This window comes from Poeciliopsis prolifica, unplaced genomic scaffold (genome assembly GCF_027474105.1).
Source record: "Poeciliopsis prolifica strain line A6 unplaced genomic scaffold, Auburn_PproV2 SCAFFOLD006, whole genome shotgun sequence".
Taxonomy (NCBI): Eukaryota; Metazoa; Chordata; class Actinopteri; order Cyprinodontiformes; family Poeciliidae; genus Poeciliopsis; species Poeciliopsis prolifica.
In genome coordinates, this window is record NW_026562381.1 from 13,976,117 (window position 1) to 13,995,524 (window position 19,408).

At 36.0% G+C, this 19,408-nt stretch overlaps 1 protein-coding gene and 1 non-coding gene across 2 annotated transcripts; both read right to left on the reverse strand.

Moving 5' to 3' along the window:
- Positions 1-2,513: 2,513 nt before the first annotated feature.
- Positions 2,514-2,587, reverse strand: trnai-aau (transfer RNA isoleucine (anticodon AAU)). The gene has a single exon. It is a non-coding gene; the product is annotated as a tRNA-Ile (tRNA).
- Positions 2,588-11,729: 9,142 nt separating this feature from the next.
- Positions 11,730-19,261, reverse strand: LOC129360474 (sulfate transporter-like). Its single transcript, XM_055030728.1, is given in 6 exon segments — positions 11,730-14,963; positions 16,178-16,626; positions 17,543-17,833; positions 18,012-18,463; positions 18,466-18,619; positions 19,162-19,261. Coding segments are annotated over 5 exon segments (2,154 nt in total). The 5' UTR covers positions 18,605-18,619; positions 19,162-19,261; the 3' UTR covers positions 11,730-14,140.
- Positions 19,262-19,408: the final 147 nt, after the last annotated feature.

Sequence of the window (19,408 nt, forward strand, 5' to 3'; positions counted from 1 at the left end):
TGTGGAAGCCAACCATTGGTAAAGGAAAACATAACAGATTTTGGTACAGACAGGTTCAGCTGGAGGATGAATCTTTCACACTGATTCAAGACCATGTAAGTTTTATTTTAAAAACATTTTAATTAAAATCTACAAATAAATTTATTTCACATTTAGCACCATTTACAATTTGTGGAGGATAAAATTAGATCCCCCCCAGCATTAGAAGCTGAGGTTCTTTTTGGTAACCCTTCTGATTATTCAGTGCTGCTGGATTTATTCACCTATTCTTTTCTGTCATTTCTGACCACAGAAAACCTACTCTATGGCACACGATACTGTGCATGTTTAAACTTTGAGAAAACCTTTAGCAAAACTTTCATTCTTTGTGTCTAAATTGGAAATTGGAAGGTAAACTGCAGCTTTGTTTTGATAAATTCTTTAAGGAAAAACAAAAAGAGTAAAAGAATGGTCAAAGCAAAACTTGTAATGCAAATAGTTGGCAGATAGTTTTTCATGCTAAGATTTCAACACATATATACATAATCCCACCTGCAGCAGACCCAGCACATCAGTTAGGTGTCTGTAGCTGCACCGAAGACGGAGGAGGACAGCACAGTAAGCTGTCCTCCTCAGAATGAATGAAACGGGCAGAAACAGTTTAGTCTACCTTCGATATACAAAAGGAAATGATTCCCATCGCTGTGCTCCAAGCAATTAAGTAGAAGATGAAAGCAATTCCGTATGTGAGAACTTGGTATTCATTTAGCAATAACTGATGGAGTCCTCTCAGACGGCCTGTGAAGGAGGAGAGCAACCTGTGGGAATCCTCACTTGATTATATTACTGAATAAATGCAGTAAGATGCACATTTCAGTAGGCTAATAATGAGTGTGGAGATAGATATGTGGAAGAGATCAGCAATAGAGGAGGTAGCTTAACTGATTGACTGATTTTTGAAATCCAACTGATTCTCTCAGATTTTTCTTTTTTAACATTTCAGTTGTAAATATAAATAAACTTACAATGTAAAAAAAAAATAAGTGGCATGCATTGTTTTAGTATTTGATAGGATTACCTTCATGATTTTTTAAATTGTTTGCATGCTAAAGCTCAAGACAAAAAAGAAGATATAATTTATTTTTTAACAAGTCTGTAAAATCAAATGTCAGCACATAGTAAAAAGTTCAACGTTGTTCTCAAATGGGTAAGGTACAAGATCTGTTCTCAAGGTGAAAGAATGTAAAACATTACCTTTAAATGGGTCAAACTTTATCTATGTTACAGTAGACTTAAATAATAATCACATGAGATCATGCAGAATGTGGCCGATATCACAGCTGATCCAGCGATATTACAGCTATTTAAAAATGAACATTTAAAATGAGTTTCATTGTATTCAGCAGCTCACTTCTAAACTACAGCAACCTAGCTTTCTAATTTCTTTAGAAACCTGAAAAGGAAAATTATTTTAGCACTCATAGTGAATTAATTGCAGAGGCAATCTTGATTTTCTACTCCTTAAATTTCCATCTAATCTGTCTGACAGACTGACAGTGGGTCATTATTCCTTCATCTGCAAATCATTCCAAGTCTAGGCTAACATTTTAGATGGATTTTCACTCAAGACCATTCACAGCCCACACTGTAATTGCTCTGCTTTGAGGAGGCTGAGAAAAGTTGACAATAGCTTTGGGGGGAAAATGGAGATATGTCTCGATTTTCATGCATGTGTGGTGCATGTGATAGGCAGATAAGAAAAGCACTGCCACAAATAACATTTCTTAATCTTATTGCCAGAAATAAAGGAACACAGTCAGGGGTTTTGTTAGTGAGAAAGTTTTAAAAGTGGCATGTATAGATTTGATGGACTCATGAAAGTGGAATTCCAGCAGTAAAATAGAACTGACATGAATCCTATTGAAATAAAACACTCTCTTTTGTCGAAAGTTAGAATGTCATTGTTTTTCTCCTCATATATGTAAACATGCTGTATTGGACTGAAAAGAATAAATTCTTAGTGCAAAATTTATTTCAATGAAAAAGTTTTTTTTGTTTCTAAACAAAATGTGTATCTGAAGACATCTATTTTATGTTTCTGCTTAAGGCTAACAGAATGGGTGAATGTGCCTTTAACTGAGAATCGAAAAGAGAAGAAACAGCAGTTGTTTGTTTTGCTCTGTTTTCTGTTGATAAGTTCAATCTCACCAAAATGACAAAACTCCTTCCCCTCTAGGAAATACATGGATTTTGTCAGACCACCCACAGGAGCAAAGTACAAGTGGCTCATGCAGGATTTTAGAGACTCTTCATGGACAACTGACTGAGATTTCATCAACTCTCCTGTGTGTTTTCATTGTTTTCTAAAAAAATACTAAGACAGCACTTCACATGAAAAGATTTTGTCCTATTTAAACAGAACTCACTTACATAATCTCATCACAACATTTAAAAAAACTGCTCATGTTCTTCAAAAATCAATAATTGATTTATATTTGCACAACTTGATTTTCTGGAAGAACTCACATTTTAATTGGCCAGTATGGGGATTGAACCCATGACCTTAGCGTTATTAGCACCATGCTCTATCCAGCTGAGCTAACCGGCCACAGATTGTGTTGAGATTTCATCAATTTATCTAAAACCTATATGATCTCACCACAATGAAGATTTAAGAAAAGTGTTCATGTTCTAATGTTCTTCAAAATCAATAAATGTTTAATGTAAAGTTTTCTAATATTTGCAAGACTTGATTTTCTGGAAGATTTCACGTTTCAATTGGCCATTTATTTTCAGCGTCTGTTGGTTCAGACTAAGTAATTCTGTTAAATAACGACTGCTGAAGAAGGTTTTCATGTGTGGTGTGGGAGTGCTGTGGGATCTTGGTGTGTGAGTGTCTTTTGCTTGGCTGAATGTGTGTTTGAGTTTTTATGGAAAACACCATCTGCAGCAAGTAGAAAACACAGCATCAGCAGGTGTAATAAATCACAATGATTTCTTTCTCAGCAGGAAAAAGATGATCCAGGAATTTGAGAGAAAAACTTGATTTGCAATTTCTTATTTTTATACATCTTCTCTACATGTGCTTTCTTGATTTTCTCCTTGTGTTCCTGATGTTAAAATTGCTATTTTAAGGACCATCTCCATGGCCCTGCCTCTTGATGAATACATTTGATAAATTTCACTTTCTTCATTGAAATCTAATTTAGGTAGACCTTTCTCATACATCTTGGGCCACTAACATTTTGCTGACTCATTCCAAAAAGTCTGTGGAGGAAACAGTGAAGGTCTTTAGCATGCGTTTCAAACTTATTTGTAGAATTAAACTTCCACAGCAGCAAACAAGAAATGACTAAAACACATCCACTATGGACGCTGCAAACCCACGCCTGCTGTATAATTAAAAACTTTTTAACTAAATCTGTTTGCTAGTGGTATAATAGCATTGCAATAAAAATAGAAACATACCATTGATTAGGTTAGGTCAGTGAACATTGTTTTTAACATCACTGGTGCCCAACAATTTTAAAACAATTAAATAAATATTAATGAAGTATTGTTTTTATTTATTTATTATTGACATTGTATTATCAATTACAGACAATGACTCCACTTCTTCAAATTGGGGAAATAAGAACATGTCGATGACATATAGCAGATACAAGTATCTGCTTTATTAAATTTTTAAAAAAGCCTGAAAGAAAAAGACAGACTAGAATAGAAAATGGTATGGGTTCATGTTTCCAACATGCGTGAGCAGAAAAGTTAGAGCTAAGCCTTCCCAGACGCAATTTGTTTTAAGGACTTTGGTCTGTATTTATCAGTAAATATGGCAGGGGCCATAAAATGCTTTCGTGTCATTATTGATGTCATTTGCTTTGATAACTTTACACCTGCGCAGTTGGGAGCAGCAAGAAGGTCCTGGGGTTAATTCCCGGCCCGGAGTTTGCCAATTCTCCCTGTGCATGCGTGGGTTCTCTCCAGATACTCCAGCTTTCTCCCACAGTCCAAAAACATGACTGGCAGGTTAATTGATCTTCCTAAATTCTCTCTAGATGTTTGCACATGGGTTTGTGTGGAATATGTGACTTAAAGTTTTTAGAGAGCATTTGTCAAAAAAATCGACAAGGAGCAAAGTAGGCTACCATTTTTCACACAGTTTCCACATTGGTTATACTAAACATTTTTTTCCACACAAAATAAAGATATAATGGAGTAGATAATAATTCAGTAGTTTGCTCTACCAAGTAATAAAACAATCTGTGTCATTTTCCAGTATTTTTGCTGCTTTAGAGTTAATTTTATTTTCAGGACCAGCGTAGCTGCACATATATTCACAAAGAAAGACGTGTTGGCTGTGTGGAAGGACACACTTTGTTTTGAGCATAAGGGGGAAGTTGTAGATCCACACATTGCAAATTACAACTTCATAATAACTATAATTAAACTATAAAGCAATTACAGGTCTCATAATGTACACAGCAGGACAAGGTGGAGAAGTCAGCTGCTTAAGTCAGCAGACGCTGGTGGAGAACTGGAAACTCTACTCACTGAGCTGGAAAATAAGCAGCAGTTTTGCAGCAGCTCCACTGAAAACATGTTTTCAGTCTTTTGATTTATTTGATAATATTAGACATCAGATTATTCAAATTTGTCTTTCTAAGCTGTGTTGACTACAAACAAGCTCCTTGGTCAGTCTAATCCTTTTTATATGTATTTAGATTGTTCTGTTGGACAGAAATAACACCAGATATATGTGGGTTTTATCTGTGTAAGAGATAACAGAAGAAATTTATTACCACTGTTACCTTCTCCATATGGGAATTTAATGTCAAGATAAGAATATCTCTCATACTGCCTAATATAAACTTTATTAGATAAAGATGGCAGACGAAGGAGAAGGCAGAGAAACAAATGAGTCACATCTTCGTAGCTACCCAGTAGGAAAACGACTTTCCACTTTTGTGAATTAGCAACACTTGATGGCTGCTGATATTGTGCATTCAGACACTGAAATGGAACCGCTTCACGTATTACGTCAGCAGAGAAGGCAGCCAACTCATAACCGCCCAGCTGACTTTTTATTTGGCAGCAATGCTCTCAAAGCGTCTGGTGGTCAGCTAACAGAGTTTGTGCGTTTATTCCCTAATCATCATTCTCTAGCTGTTGAATGGTGCAGAGCATTTGGTGTTGTTGTTGGGAGCACAGAGGGGTCACCATGCATGTTAAAGTGTGTGTTTGTTTCCATGTGTGTATTTGTATCAGTGTGCTCTGATGCCATCAGCCTACTCCGTGCCATCTGCTTTGTGCAACACAGTCGCCTTCTACCTCCCTGTAGGCCACTTTGACAGAGTCCAGTTATGGTTCAGAATTATTATTGTATCATTTCAACACATCTTGCTTTGCCCAGTTAATTGCTGTGAGAAAGGCTTCAGTTACAGCTAATAACTGACGAAATGGGCATTTTGTGTCTTTTGTTGCAAGTAAATTAGGGAACAGAGCTGAATGTTGGCCTGTGAAATTGTGCAGTTATGAGTGTGTACTCAGATAAGATGAGAGCATATTTTTTGGAAAAAAAAACACAAAAGAAACATTTTTACATTTAATTTTTCATATGCAAGTAAAACTTAAAAATAGACATATATTAAATTATGATGTGCAAAGTTTGAGCATTTGTGTATTTAGTATTTCTGACTAAAACCAATATTTTTTCTTTTCTACAGAAAACAACCAAAGTAGTGGAAAAGAAAAAGTGTTAAAGTCTTTTTAAGTTTCTATAATTTTTGTTGTTCTTTGGCTTGAGTTGAAGAGCAAGTGAAGAAAATCACTTAAGTGATTTTTCAAAGTTGTTTTTTCTTCTCGAGCACACAGGAAAAAAAGGTATTTCTTTTTTTCTCAAAGTCTTTTTAAATTTTTTTGCTTAAGCCCTGAATAATAAGTGGGAAAAAAAACTTTTGTCACGCAAGCGTTTTGTTTCTCTTCTCATCTGACATAAAATTATTATTTAAAAAAAAACAAAAAAAAAAAACCTTTTCATTTCCACTCTGTTATTTGCGGTAGAAATGTCTAAAATTGTCTCTATGTGGACAAGGAATTTTGGACATTTTATGGTGAACCTAATTTGAAGTCACATGCTGAACATGTAGGCCCTAATACAGACACTTGCAGAACAGAAAAAAAACCCAAAATAAAACACTGATCTGAATATGCAGTTGAAAACTGCTTGGCTAAATATAGCTTTTACATTTGAAAGTCTACCAAGTATGATTTTTTTAATTACATGTTTATGGTAGACTGGATGGTTTTTGACCATAATACTTTTTTCTCCTTTGTACTCATTGTCACCACAAAAACAAAGGAAACAATGTCTAAGTAAGTAATAAATAAATGTATGAAGAATTATTTTTCTTCATAGCAAAAAAGAAAAATAATTAAGACCAGCAAAACGGTGTGAAGGATGTGTTTTCCGGGGTTAAAAAGATCTAAGACTTTGAGGAGAGTGGGAATAAGGCTTGACTTGACTTAAACCTTAATAAAGTCAATGAACTAAATTACATTTTCATTACATTAAGTTCAGATGAGTACTTTAAGTTCTTCTCACCTGTACCTGGCCACTCATCGCCTCCATGGATTCCCTATCACTTCTCCACATCCTCGTTCTATAAAACAGACTCTGCCATGTTGCTGTCTACCTAGTGAGCCCTTTCTCATCCACACAGATCAGGCTGCTCTGTAAGGACCAGGTTCTTTGATTTCTCTGGGGCTTTTAAGGCAATTCAGCCAGCCTTGCTGTGAGACAAGTCCTGAAAATACCGGTGCATGCCTCCACAACTGCCTAGATTATTGACTATCTGACAGTCAGAACACTATTGTACCTGGATGAATGGGAATGAGTGGGTGGTAAATAGCCACGGTGCACCACAAGGACCTGTACCTTTACCGTTTCTCTTCACTCTGAGCTCCTCAGACTTGCATCAGAACTCTGAATCCATTCATCACTCACAAAAGTACCCTGATGATTCCGGTCTGTGATAGGAATAGGCAAGAGGCAAAGAAAGAAAAATGGAAGAAACTTTTTTTTTGATGCGGTGAAAACAAATGCCCACTTTTAACAAAAACTATAGACCGATGAAAATAACTGTGGATTGTAAGGAAGTCAGGATGAAATATCATTAGTATAAATAATAACGCTACCCAAGCTCCACAAAATCTTCCAATTAAACTAAAATACATTTGTTTTAGCTGAATACAAAAGGTCATTTTTATTCATGCAAAACAAAAACCACCAGGCATTCTTAAATGGGCAACCACATTAAGATATAAGTTAATTTAATTAATTCAGTTCATTTATAAAGTGTAAGTTTTTAATATGTGTCATCTCAAGCCACTTTAAATAAGCAGTTGCAATTCAGATCCAAATATATATAATCCAATTTGGTCTTAATTTGGTTGAAATCAGTCTGTAAAAATCTAACCAAAGTCCCGAATTTTAAGATCAAGATTGGATTAAAAAGACTAATTTATTCCTAATTCTTAAACAATTCAGTGAACAACCTTGTAACCCCGATTGATACAAATTGTTTATCAAAGGAAGTCTTGTTCCCGGCATTAAGTCCTTATCTGTATCTCACCCAATGAAGCTTGTGGAAAGAGTGGAAAGCAACAGCTGCTTTTTAAAGAGATAAAACCATCCAGGTGGATCTGACTCAACATCAGTAGCCATCAGCCATTATAAAATGGGGGTTGAGAAAATAGGCAGAAAACACATAAAAAGTACTTTCTATTACAAATAAAGAGTAGACATAATTAGAGGCAGCAATAGCAAAGTCAATAGCACCATTGAGAAAAAAAAACAATAAATAAATAATCCCCATATATCTTACAAAGGGGATTATTTGACTACTGAGGCCAGTTAGAACTGTTAGGATCTAAATACTGTATAAACAAACAATAATTATAATAAACTAGGAAAAATTTGGTGAAAAATTTAATAAAAAGTATGTTAATACCTGATCTTTTTCTAAAGGTATTTTAATTTGACAAATGAGAAGAAAACGTTTCTTGTCTTAGTTTTGTTCTAGGGTTTTCTTCTGTAAAAGTCCAGCAGTCAGAACCTCCATACAGGAAATCACCCAGAGCCAGAGGTATTTTGTAGAAAAAATAAACAAAGACTGTGCATCATTAGAAGCAGCAATAGCTTGTTCAATGGCTCTGTTCAGGAAACAGACACAACTAAACACAAAACCACTCAGCCAGATGTATCTTCTACATGAAGAAAAGAAAGCAAAAAAAAAATCCAGCAAACTTAATGGCAGCATTTGCAAATATTCAGAAGTAATCAATAGACAGAGTAAATATGTTGTGGCTTTACTCACAGAAGGCATAGTGGAAAATAATCAACAAATTACTGCTGGATTTTTGAACACATGTTTTTGTTACATGCCAAACATGTTTTGGCGAAGAACTCTCTGGGCTGTTTTAAGAAGACTGTTATTATAAACTTCTGTTAATCGCAAAATTGCGAGGAAATCTAATTTCTTCAGTTTTTATTATATTTTTTTGTCTTGTGCTGGAAACATGGATTTGGAAGATCTCTGAGCTTCATATGGAAAGATCATTATGTTTAAGAGGGAAAATAATGTAACAAACTGATGCATAAGGTGGTTATGAAACAGTTTTTGACAGCAATCATACCTGCTGGCTGATATTGTTGAGCCTCAGCGAAATGGAGAAATGTCCTTTTCACAGAACATTAAGAATTTGACTAGTTGAAACAGTATTTCACCAGAAGAGAAGTGCTTATCTGTAATCATGCCAACTTCTCTATGTGGAAAATCAAAAAGAGGGAGTCTTTAGTCATTTATGGAAAAAGCAGATTGAAAAAGTAGTAAAAAATAAAAACAAAGGAAGAAGAAGGAAGTATTTTACTAACCTTTTGTCAAAAGTTTCTCCAAAATCCAGCTTCTACAGTGTTGCGTTTTTGATAAATGAAAATATTAATTTTCATGAAGAGTAAAATTATATAAAAAAGAAAATTATATGAGTCTGAATAACTTAGGTCTCATAAATCAGATTTTTCCCTCCAGAGAAGATTCAGAAACTTTCTCAACTTTTAGGGAATAATTTTCTCCAGGTGTTATTAGTGAGAGTTTTATTGGGAAGAATGAAAGTAAGCATAAATTAACTTACTGCTTCTGGTTTGGGAGTTTCCACAGTGCACCAATCAAGACCAGTGCCATTCCACTGTAAATGTCATTTGTGAGACGCATCAAGCCGTGAAAGAGCCCATAATCATCTCTGCAATTCTCACTTTGCCACACACAACTGGGATTTTTTCTTTTCACCGCTTGGTTTTTAAACAGATTTAAAGTGAATCTGCAGGAGTTCAGTTGTTTCTTTTCTGCTTAAAAATATTCTAATTAATTTGTAACTGTTTAAATACCCAAGAAACAAATACGTGACTTTTCTTCTGTGAGCCAGATAAAGTCCTGAATTTGTGTTTTCAATTCAATCTCCTTCAACCTTGACTTATATTTTTATTACAGAATAGTAGCAATGTTGGACAGCTGTGATTAGGAGCTTCTAATCATTTCATCATGCTGTCTGGGTTTCTTCTAAATAGACTGTTTCTTTTTGATTTAAAAGGGGAAAAAAAATTGGAAACAAAATATAAAGTAACAACGGACCAAAGTGGTCAACTAAATGTGCAAATAATTTTCTAAAATCATGCAGATGAAGATTTCAAAAAATGTAAATCCTCAAAATGTAAAACCTACAGTAGTTTGGTGTTGAATATGGTTAAGGTTGCTTCAATGCATCCTAAACCCTTCCCTAGACTTCAGTGCCATCTAGTGGTCAACTAGACTCAAGACATTGTATGTTCAATACCTCCAGGTGAAACAAATACTCAAGATCAACCAAGAATATAATAATTAATATATGTCAATACATAATGTCAAGAAGTGTCCAAAGATAGGATATTCCTTTCAATTAGCAAAATATCTTCTCACTTTTGAAAGGTTTCACAAATCATATGGAAAATAAAACAACATTCATTAACACAATCTGAGCCTCAAATACGGAAGCATAAAATAGACACCAATCAGGCATAACATTATGACCACCAGCCAAGTAATATGCTCACCTCCCTTTCGTTGCCACATTATTCCAGGCTCACTGAGGTGCAGAGTCCACTGGGCCCCTGAGGGTTGCTGTCATTTCTGAAAATGGGTTGTTACTAGCAGGTCTTTTAAACAATTTGTTTAGATATTTTGAGATTAATAAAGGTATTGGTAGTAGTTGACTAACCTTTAATAAAAAGATGTCAAGAAAGTTTTTTGGAAACATGGAAATTCAAATCAGTGGAATATATTATAGCAGATAGTAATAGTCTAGAGACTTTTTGATTGTCAGCTGGATTGCATGTTTTTCTATGTGGATCCACATTGCCTGAACCTATCAATCCTGCATCACTGTATCAATTCGCCAGATCAGCTTTCTCCATCTTTCTTTCTTGTAACTTATTCAACAATGGCTTTTTTTGTTGTTGTTGACAAATTGTTTTCTTTCTATTAGATTCCACTCAATAACATGAGACAATTTCACCCCACCTATTCACAGTCATAATGTTATGCCTGATCAGTTCAGCACTTATTTATACAATATATGATTTCAAATCATGTGTAAGTGAAGAAGGTGGAGCAAAAATATATGATGAAATGGGCACCCAAACATGCCAAGAGGAGGGCCTGCAGTGGAGGATGAGGAAGGTAGAGAAAATGATAAAGACAAGCCCCAAACCTAGAATTCCTGCACTCTTAAATCCCGTCCACCAATCTACAAAACGACCAGCATCAATATTGACAAAAGCATCAGAGAGGAGAGTCATGGCATCAAGGGATCCCCCTTCACATCAATATCTGGTAATTCGTTTTGACTGATAGAATTGTCTGTCAATTCTATCAGTGATAATACTTTTCTTATCTCATTCCAATGAGATAAGAAAAGTATTTGAAGCGAACTGGCGTAAACAACAATACATGTCTCAACACATTTATGTTTTTTAGGAGAACAAATTAAAAGTAATGATTTCACAGGCAGCTTAATCCATTTTCAGATGGAAGGAATCTGGCTTACCTTGAAATGTAGGAGTGATTTAAAAACCAGTCTGTCTTCTCTCAGTGTCCCACGTATCACAGAACAACCATCCACAGAGCAAACTGATTAATAAATGAATTAATACTTTAGATTATTATTTTAAGATTATCACTTATTCTTCTGATTGATCTGTTTTGACAAGATTGTAAGAAACTCCCAGATGAAAAAAAATTGGGCAGAAGGTCTATTTAAAAAAAAAGAATGGAAAAAGAAAAGGTTATACAGTATGTAACTTATTTAATGCAACTAATTTTGCATTATTATATTTTTATCTTCCCAGGGAGCACAGATTCTTTAGCACTGAACAATTCACAAGTGAGAATGGATGGTAAATTTAAATCTTTATGTCCTTATTTAGTCATATAAGAAAATTAAACTAAACTGTTACGGTTACACAACAGGGAGTGACAATTTTCCAGAAAGCTCCATTCCAGTTTCCACAGGATTTTGAAAGTAAAAGTTGTCATTTAATTTCTGTAAAACACAAATTTTTATGAATTCATTTTATACTGGAATTTGGGGATTTTATTGGGACTAAACTACAAGGAGGAACTATAAAGAACAAGACGAGCAATTGCAAAATTATTGTTTTATTTATTTATTAAAATATTACAACCATATAAATGTTCCTGTAAAGCGTAACACTGCGGTTCTACATCAAACTTTCTGACTTCTTGTCTTTATTGAGTAATAAATAAACCTGAGCCTTAAAGCAATAAAAAATAATTGTGGTCTTCTTTTGGTTCAAGGACTTACATTAGAAACTACAATACTATACACAAGAGAAGGCAGTAATATGTATTTTTACATAGATACTTTGTTGAAGAAATCAAGTTAGATAATAATGATTTTACAAAATAGCATACAAAATAAACAGTTTCACATGTCTCAATTACCTAATGGACTTGTCAATGATAGGACTTTCAGCAGGGACAGTTCTATAATTGAATATCGTAACAAAACAAGTTAAACTGGTGATCCCACATTTATGTATAGCCCCCACACCCATAATTAATTTCCATGGAATGTGGACAGTCACGCCAAAACAATGTGCATACAGCCACTACTGACAGGATTATGAGTGCTACATATACAATCTTACTTTGTAATATTAGGCACGTCTGGTAAGCAAAAGCTTTAGGCACTTCAAACATGAATAATACATATTTTAATGTGCTTTTAAAGTAGCAATAACTTTTCCTTACTTTTTCTGGTGAGAATAAACCTGAGGTAATTTTTCTTCCCCCATTTCATACCTCCATTTCAGGTCTGTGCTACAGCGCATGAAAAGAAAACTATTTATACAACGACTTCCTAAACGTTTTATTTATGATTGCATAACAGCTGTTTTTCATTCTGATGACCTATAGTAAACCTTTTCATGTATATTCACCCTTCACCTTGTTCAAATATGTGAACCGAAACCATGACGACTTACCACAACAATGAAACAAAACAGAGTACATAGCATTCACTTCACTACAACTAACCTTCAGCTGCATATTTCACATGTTCCAGTAAGACACCACCTTGTTCAGCAGTGTTCGAAAACCTCAAAAACTTACTTTTGCTATTCGCTCTACTTTTTTGTCTCTTGGCTTCAGCAAAGCTTTAATATATATATTTAAAACTATGATCGAATTCAACAGTTGTGTGCTACTGTGGTAAGATTTACACCACCAAATGTAATCGTTTGAAAACTAGTCTAGGTTTAAAGTAATATTTGAGTTGTTCAGTGCTGCAGAATACCAGCAATGAAACGCAGATTAAAACAGCTGTATACTATAGGTAATTAAAGTTTACTCAAGAGCCTACTCTAGTCTAACATAAACAAATCCTCCATCTCTAACCTAAAATGTAATGTTATAACATGCTCAAATGTTTGACTACCTGACTATATTGTTAAATCATTGCTTAATGCCAGTGACATATGTTTTATAGCCTCCAAGATAAAATTGTGCAAGACACTTAAAATGAAATTTCTTTTCACCAGTAGTATAATTTCACACAAAAGCATTTATCTTTAATTTATGTATATTTATTCATTGGGGATAAAAACCCTGTAAAAAAAATAGAAGACTTATTAACACCTAACTTCCTATATTTATTTTTAGATGGCTTCCTATGCAGTTAGTGCATTACTGAGGTCTATTGAGGTAATGACGCCAAGCACACAGTATTTCTGATCAGGAATGCTTTGAAGCAGAAACTCCTGTTCTACTCCTTGCAATGATGTGATGAGCAGAACAGGAGTTCTTAGACAAAAATTATGGCTTAATAATGTGGAAAGAATGTGATGAAAATAAAACAGGAATTGCTACAAAAACAACAAAGAATTTGTAATAAGGATTGGCTTCTGAAATCAAACTGAACTTTGTTCACAATGAACAAAAGTAAACAATACCTGTTAGTATTGCCACTTTTCTTTTTGTGAAGGCACAAAGTGGTTTGACTAGAATGACAACTAATAGGGAAGGTTTCTTATACAAAGCAAGTTTTTTAATAAAGAGGAAGGCAGTGATAATGCAATTTTATTTACTTCAGATCATCTTCCTCTTGAGTATTTTTAGTCTCTGTAAGCAACTGTCAAATTTAGAAACACTTTTGAAACACTAAAACAAATCTATTTCATGTGAAAAAATAATATCACTACTAGATTCATAAGGTTGAATAGATTTTCATGATAGACTTTGCAAAATAAAAATACATAAATATAAATTTTAGACCTCTTCGATTTGATGAAGGGAGATCTCAAGAATTCATTTGAGTATATTTGCTTACGAAATAGAGAAATAATATAATATTGTAACATCATAACTAAGGTTTCTAGTAACTCTTCTCTAAGTTTACTTTGAGCCCCTGAAGATAAAATAAATAATTCTGATCTACTCCTGTAACACCAACCTTCAGCAGCAGCAGCAGAATTATAAGGCGTGTTGGTGACAAAGAGCTACTGTAGCTGTTTGTATGTCACATACATGCATTTGGATGAATTATTGCATCTTCAGGATTTGTTATCACAATCTCCATTAGGCACATTTCGGTTTTGGACGTAGCTGACGGCATCCGCGATGGTGTAGAATATCATGTTGTTTTTTCCTACCTCACCATCTTTTTTGCTGTCATAGTAACCGCCTCTTTCCAGAGAATCCAGAACTGAAGTATTGCACTGGGCCAAGACCACTTCAACCGCAAGTTCTCTGTAATCTTTGCGGACCTCTTTCAGAGCGTTCACTCCTGCCGTGTCCAAAAACAAGACGCCGCTGCAGTCAATTACCAAGCTGTGTACGCTTCTGGAAGATTTTTTATCCAGCATCAATATTATGGATGAAGAAGCCTCACTCTCCTTGTTTTGTTTATCTTCAGACATTCCCTTTGGTATCTCTTCGGTGTCTTCCTGATTTTTGTTTTTTTCAAATTTCAAACGCTGAGCCTTCTCCTTCACAGGATTAAGATTTGCACATTTGTATAGAGATTTTTTGAACAAGCTCTGGTTTGCATAGTAGATCGGTGCACTGTATCTGAATACAGCCACTCCAAAATGGGTCTGAAGGCCACAGTAGGATGAAACGTTCTCATAGTGCTCCCTGGAGGCAGCGCGGCCCAGCTCCAGGACCTGGGCTTGCTGGGTCCGGCCGAGGACGAAGAAGGCCGACAGTAAAACACCAACCAGGAGGCCAAACTCTGTGTTGACCAGCGCTGATGTTGCCATGGTGATCAGCCAGATGGAGGCATCAATTTTGTTGACGCGCCACATCCGGGGAACGTCCCTGAATTTCTTTAAAGCACCACGTAGGTTCACCACGATGATAACTGCTAAAACACATCTGTATAATGCAGAAGAGAGAACAATGTCATGTTAAACAGTTTCCATAAGACAGAGTAAGAAAGACAAAAGATCCTCAGAGTTGTTTGGCTCATCTGCTACTGTAGATAAAAACTGCAATTGCTGATGGATCTAAGCGAAATATCTCTCTTTAGCAGTTCACCTCAGTGTGCATTAACCAGGGTTGTCAACTTTCAAGGGGGGTTTAGAGTGCAAAGTAAGCCAGTGTAAGAAAGAGGAAAGCTGTGAAACATGAGCCAATTGCAAAAGATTGGGCAACTTGAAACTGCTGTCCAGTTTCAAGCAAGCTCAGTCTTCACTGACTTGTATCCCCATTTCAGGGGCACGTTTTGCCATTTCATCCCTTCACCATTTCATTTTATAGCAGTTGTAGAAAAGCTAATTGCTTAAAAAAGACGGTTGTTTAAAAATTGGAAAAGTATGTGGCTGCATGCCACATATTTCTGATTTTTATTTACAAGAAAATGTGTTGGTTAATCATAAAAGCACATTAAAATACAGCGAAGGTTGTAACATGACAAAATGTGAAAAACGTCAATGGGAATGTGTGCAAACCAATGCAGAGCAGCTCCTTATTGAGAGTTAATTTTTATTCAGTGATGGTTTGCTTGTACTTTCCTTTATTTTACTGCTTGTTTATTGTTGTAAATGAATGGCTATGTGGGCATGTTAAACCATCTGTATCCGGGGTTTGTACTGAGCAGAGCTCCTGCTGACTGAGAAGCAGGCGAGTCAACATGGGATCCGAACTATAACCAGAGGTTATCCATATCTGTCAAAAGTCTACCTTTGAAACTCTTTTCAAAATGTAAACACAAGCAAATCCTATTGTAAACCTGATGTTTCCTGAAACCCTGGGAACGTTTTAAAATGACAATGTCATGTTAAGGTTTTATACTCTGTGCCTGCAGTGTGTGTATTTTTTTAAAACATGTTTTTAGGAGAATCAAAAAATTTGATTAAAAGCAATTGAAGCATTTTCACTCTATGGAGAGAACAAAAAAAATGTAGAGATTTTAACTTTTCCTTAACTGCAATGTTGGTCAACAAACATTTTTCAGACAACTAGATGCTTAATGTTATCTTAATTGTAAGGACCATAATTTGTAGGTGAAATATGATATCCATATGTAAAAACAATAAATTAGATTAACTAGAAATGTTTAATGCATTTAGAACTTTCGACATACTTACTTTTGAAGGGAGTAAAAGAGTGGAGCAATAACCAGGAGAACTAACAGCAGAATAACAGCCGTGACCAGGCCTGACATCTGCGTTTGACACCCAGTCGATTCCTTGACAAGGGTTTTCGTCAAAGCAGCACTGGTCGTGAAGCAGCGGAAGAAAGAAGGCAGGATGTTGCAGAAGCCAATGGCATACATTTCCTGGTTGGCATCCACCGTGTAGCCATGCTTCTTGGCAAACATCTCGGACAAGGAGACGGTGATGGCGAATCCCACAATGGCGATGGAAAAGGCGTCCACAGCCACATTGGGGATGAGCGTCCATGCTGGCAGCTGAGGAGGGAGGAAGCCTGTAGGGATGTCTCCAGCCACGTCAGAACCATATTCACTGTTAAAGTGACCGAAGTGAGAGGCAAGGGTTGCGATTATAACCACAAACAGCTCAAATGGTATTGGAGCCTGGGAAAGAGAAAAAGGAGTAAAATGAATTTGGTTTAAAATAGATATACATATTTAATATAATAATATAATAATAATATAATATAATATAATATATATGATCAAATTAAAAAGTTTACATTTAGAGCCAAATGTGTAGCTTTGTTCATATGTTTTGAACCTGGAATCATGCTTACTGCAAGTCATTTTCAAACATGCTTAGTGCTTAGGTGCATCCTGAATCACTAAACTTGTTTCTCAGCATATGTATGCTAAGAATAAACCAAATTATTAAGGGCATAATAAAAAAATGTCACAGTCAATGAAGCAATGGGCAGAAATTGCACCAAATGAGTTAAAAATTTTTAGTGAGTTAAACATTGTAGAAGTCAAATGAAATGGATCAGGTCAGTACAAAAATGTAGTTTCCAAAGCACTGAGAATCTAGATCAGTCTGCATAGTTTAATTCTCAGTGCCAAGATCATATTTAGTGACTATAATAACTATTCATCAGGGTAATAGTAGTAGCATACAGCAGATACAGGAAGCATGGGGAACAGAGTTGTCCAGACAGGTTCCTGTTGTAACTGCAGATAATTTTAGCTGTAGCTAAAGTTAAAAACTTTGCTTTTAACTGTGCAAAGTTAATCACTTAATGTTGTAGCATATCTGAGATAAACTAACATCACAGGAACACAATCAGCGAACTAAAGCTTCTGATAGTTCATAGCACAAACACAGCAACATGGACAACCTAGAGTTTATACAATTCAACCGTCACAAACAGACCAAGACATAATCTGTGAATTGTACCATAACCCAGGCAGGATCACAACTTTTACCTTACTACAGAAAAAAGAGTGTGGATTGCTCTCAGTGATTAAACAGCCTAAGACATGCAAATAGAAATACAAATCTAACTCTTTGTATTTTTACCTTTAGCTTGGATTTAAAGCGATCATTCAGTTCCTTTGCTGGAATCAGGACAGCCAGGCAAACCAAGCTTGTGATTAGATCACAGATATTGGCTTTTGTTATATTGGCGAACAGACTATACCAGGTCTTGAATAGAATGAACCAGCCCTGCGACCGGGGGATCTTCAGCCCCAGAAGGTACTTGATCTGGGACGTGAAGATGGTTAGGGAGGCCCCTGTTGCAAAGCCACTGAGGAGGGAGTCCGACAGGTAGACGGAGACAAAGCCTACCTGCAAAAGGCCCATCAGAATCTGAGAGAAAGAGATTAAAAAGCAGCTAAGTTAAAAAGTAAACCAGTAACTGATATTTGACTTTAAAAAAACATTTGAAAATTTAAGGATTTACTAAAAACTATACAATAAAATATGCCTAATCTCACATTAAAAACTACCTTTATTTACTTGGACAACTGTGAGATATTAAATTTACCTGGTAAATACCAGCAGTGAAGGTGACTGTTGCTCCCACTGTGATCGCATAGCAGCTCCTATCACACTCTACATTACTGCTGTTCCCCTGGCCAGCCAACAAGGCATCACTGTTGTTACTGCCAAAGCTGTTTTCTGTGAGGTATCCTGCAAGAGCCAACTCTCTGTCCACAACCTGACCCACAAGCAGGCAGAGCACTCCAAATATCCCCACTGAGATGTGTCTGGAGGAACCCAGAATGGCATAAATGATAGATGAGAAGAAGGAAGTGTATAGACCATATATAGGATCTTGACTCGCCAATAAGGAATAGGCAATGGACTGAGGAACCAGCAGGATCCCCACTATAAGACCTGACATAATATCCCCCAGAATCCAGTCCTTCAGTTTGTAGCGGGGTAGCCACTGCAGAATTGGGACAAAGCTCAGTATTTTGGATTTCGCCTTCTCCGGGAGCATGTGCAGTGCTTCTTCACCCGATCTGACACAACAGAAAGCCATTTCTTCTCAGGTTCCTTCTCAGCTCTTTCCAGGATCAGTGGCTGCTGTGGGTCAGCCTCCACAGCTGAGCAACAGTCGCCCCCGTCCAGCATGTTGAGCTTTAGTTCCTGCAGAGAGAATGTCCGGCGATCAAACAAACATTAAAACCAATCAAATATTATTCCCTTTGCATATTATTGTTACTGTAATAACAGTCACCGTGCAGTAGAAAAGCACAGAAGTCCCTCTATCGTGACTTAACATTTTGTCCTTACCAAGAAGTATATTTCCTCCTATTTTATGCGTATGAAATATGAAGAGAAATATGCTTACAGCTCAGGTTACACAAAAAGCGACACCAAAAAACTGGGACAAACTTTCAGAGTTTGAATGGCGAATATAGAGAACGATGAAAATGACAACATGGTTCCTGTGCAGTGATAACTCATAAAATAAATAGCATTCTCAACAACTTCATTGAATACATGGATATATATCATCGCTTTCGTCCTTTCCTCCTCGTCCAGCCAACTTCCAGAGTCTTATGAATGAGCACCTTTGTAAACACGTTGTCAACGTGGACACGGAAGGGAACTTTAATCAACTTACGTAAGTTAACGTGACTGGATGTAATTCAGAGAGGAAAACGTTCATGTTAAATTTCACTAACCTGCCGCCGAACGAAGCGCTGTTAGGAACAAGTTTTTCTCCTGCTACTTTCCAACAGTCGAGTTTTATTCCGCCTCGGATTCATTTTACGTTTAGCTATGATGTCGTACGTCATCGCGTCTTCAGAAAACGTGTTTGCGTCATGTGATCTGCCGTTACGAACAGGCAGAAATGGACTTTGTTTACAGTTGATTCAATCTTTTGTATTATATTCGTAATTTAGTATTGCATTATATATTGATAGCTTT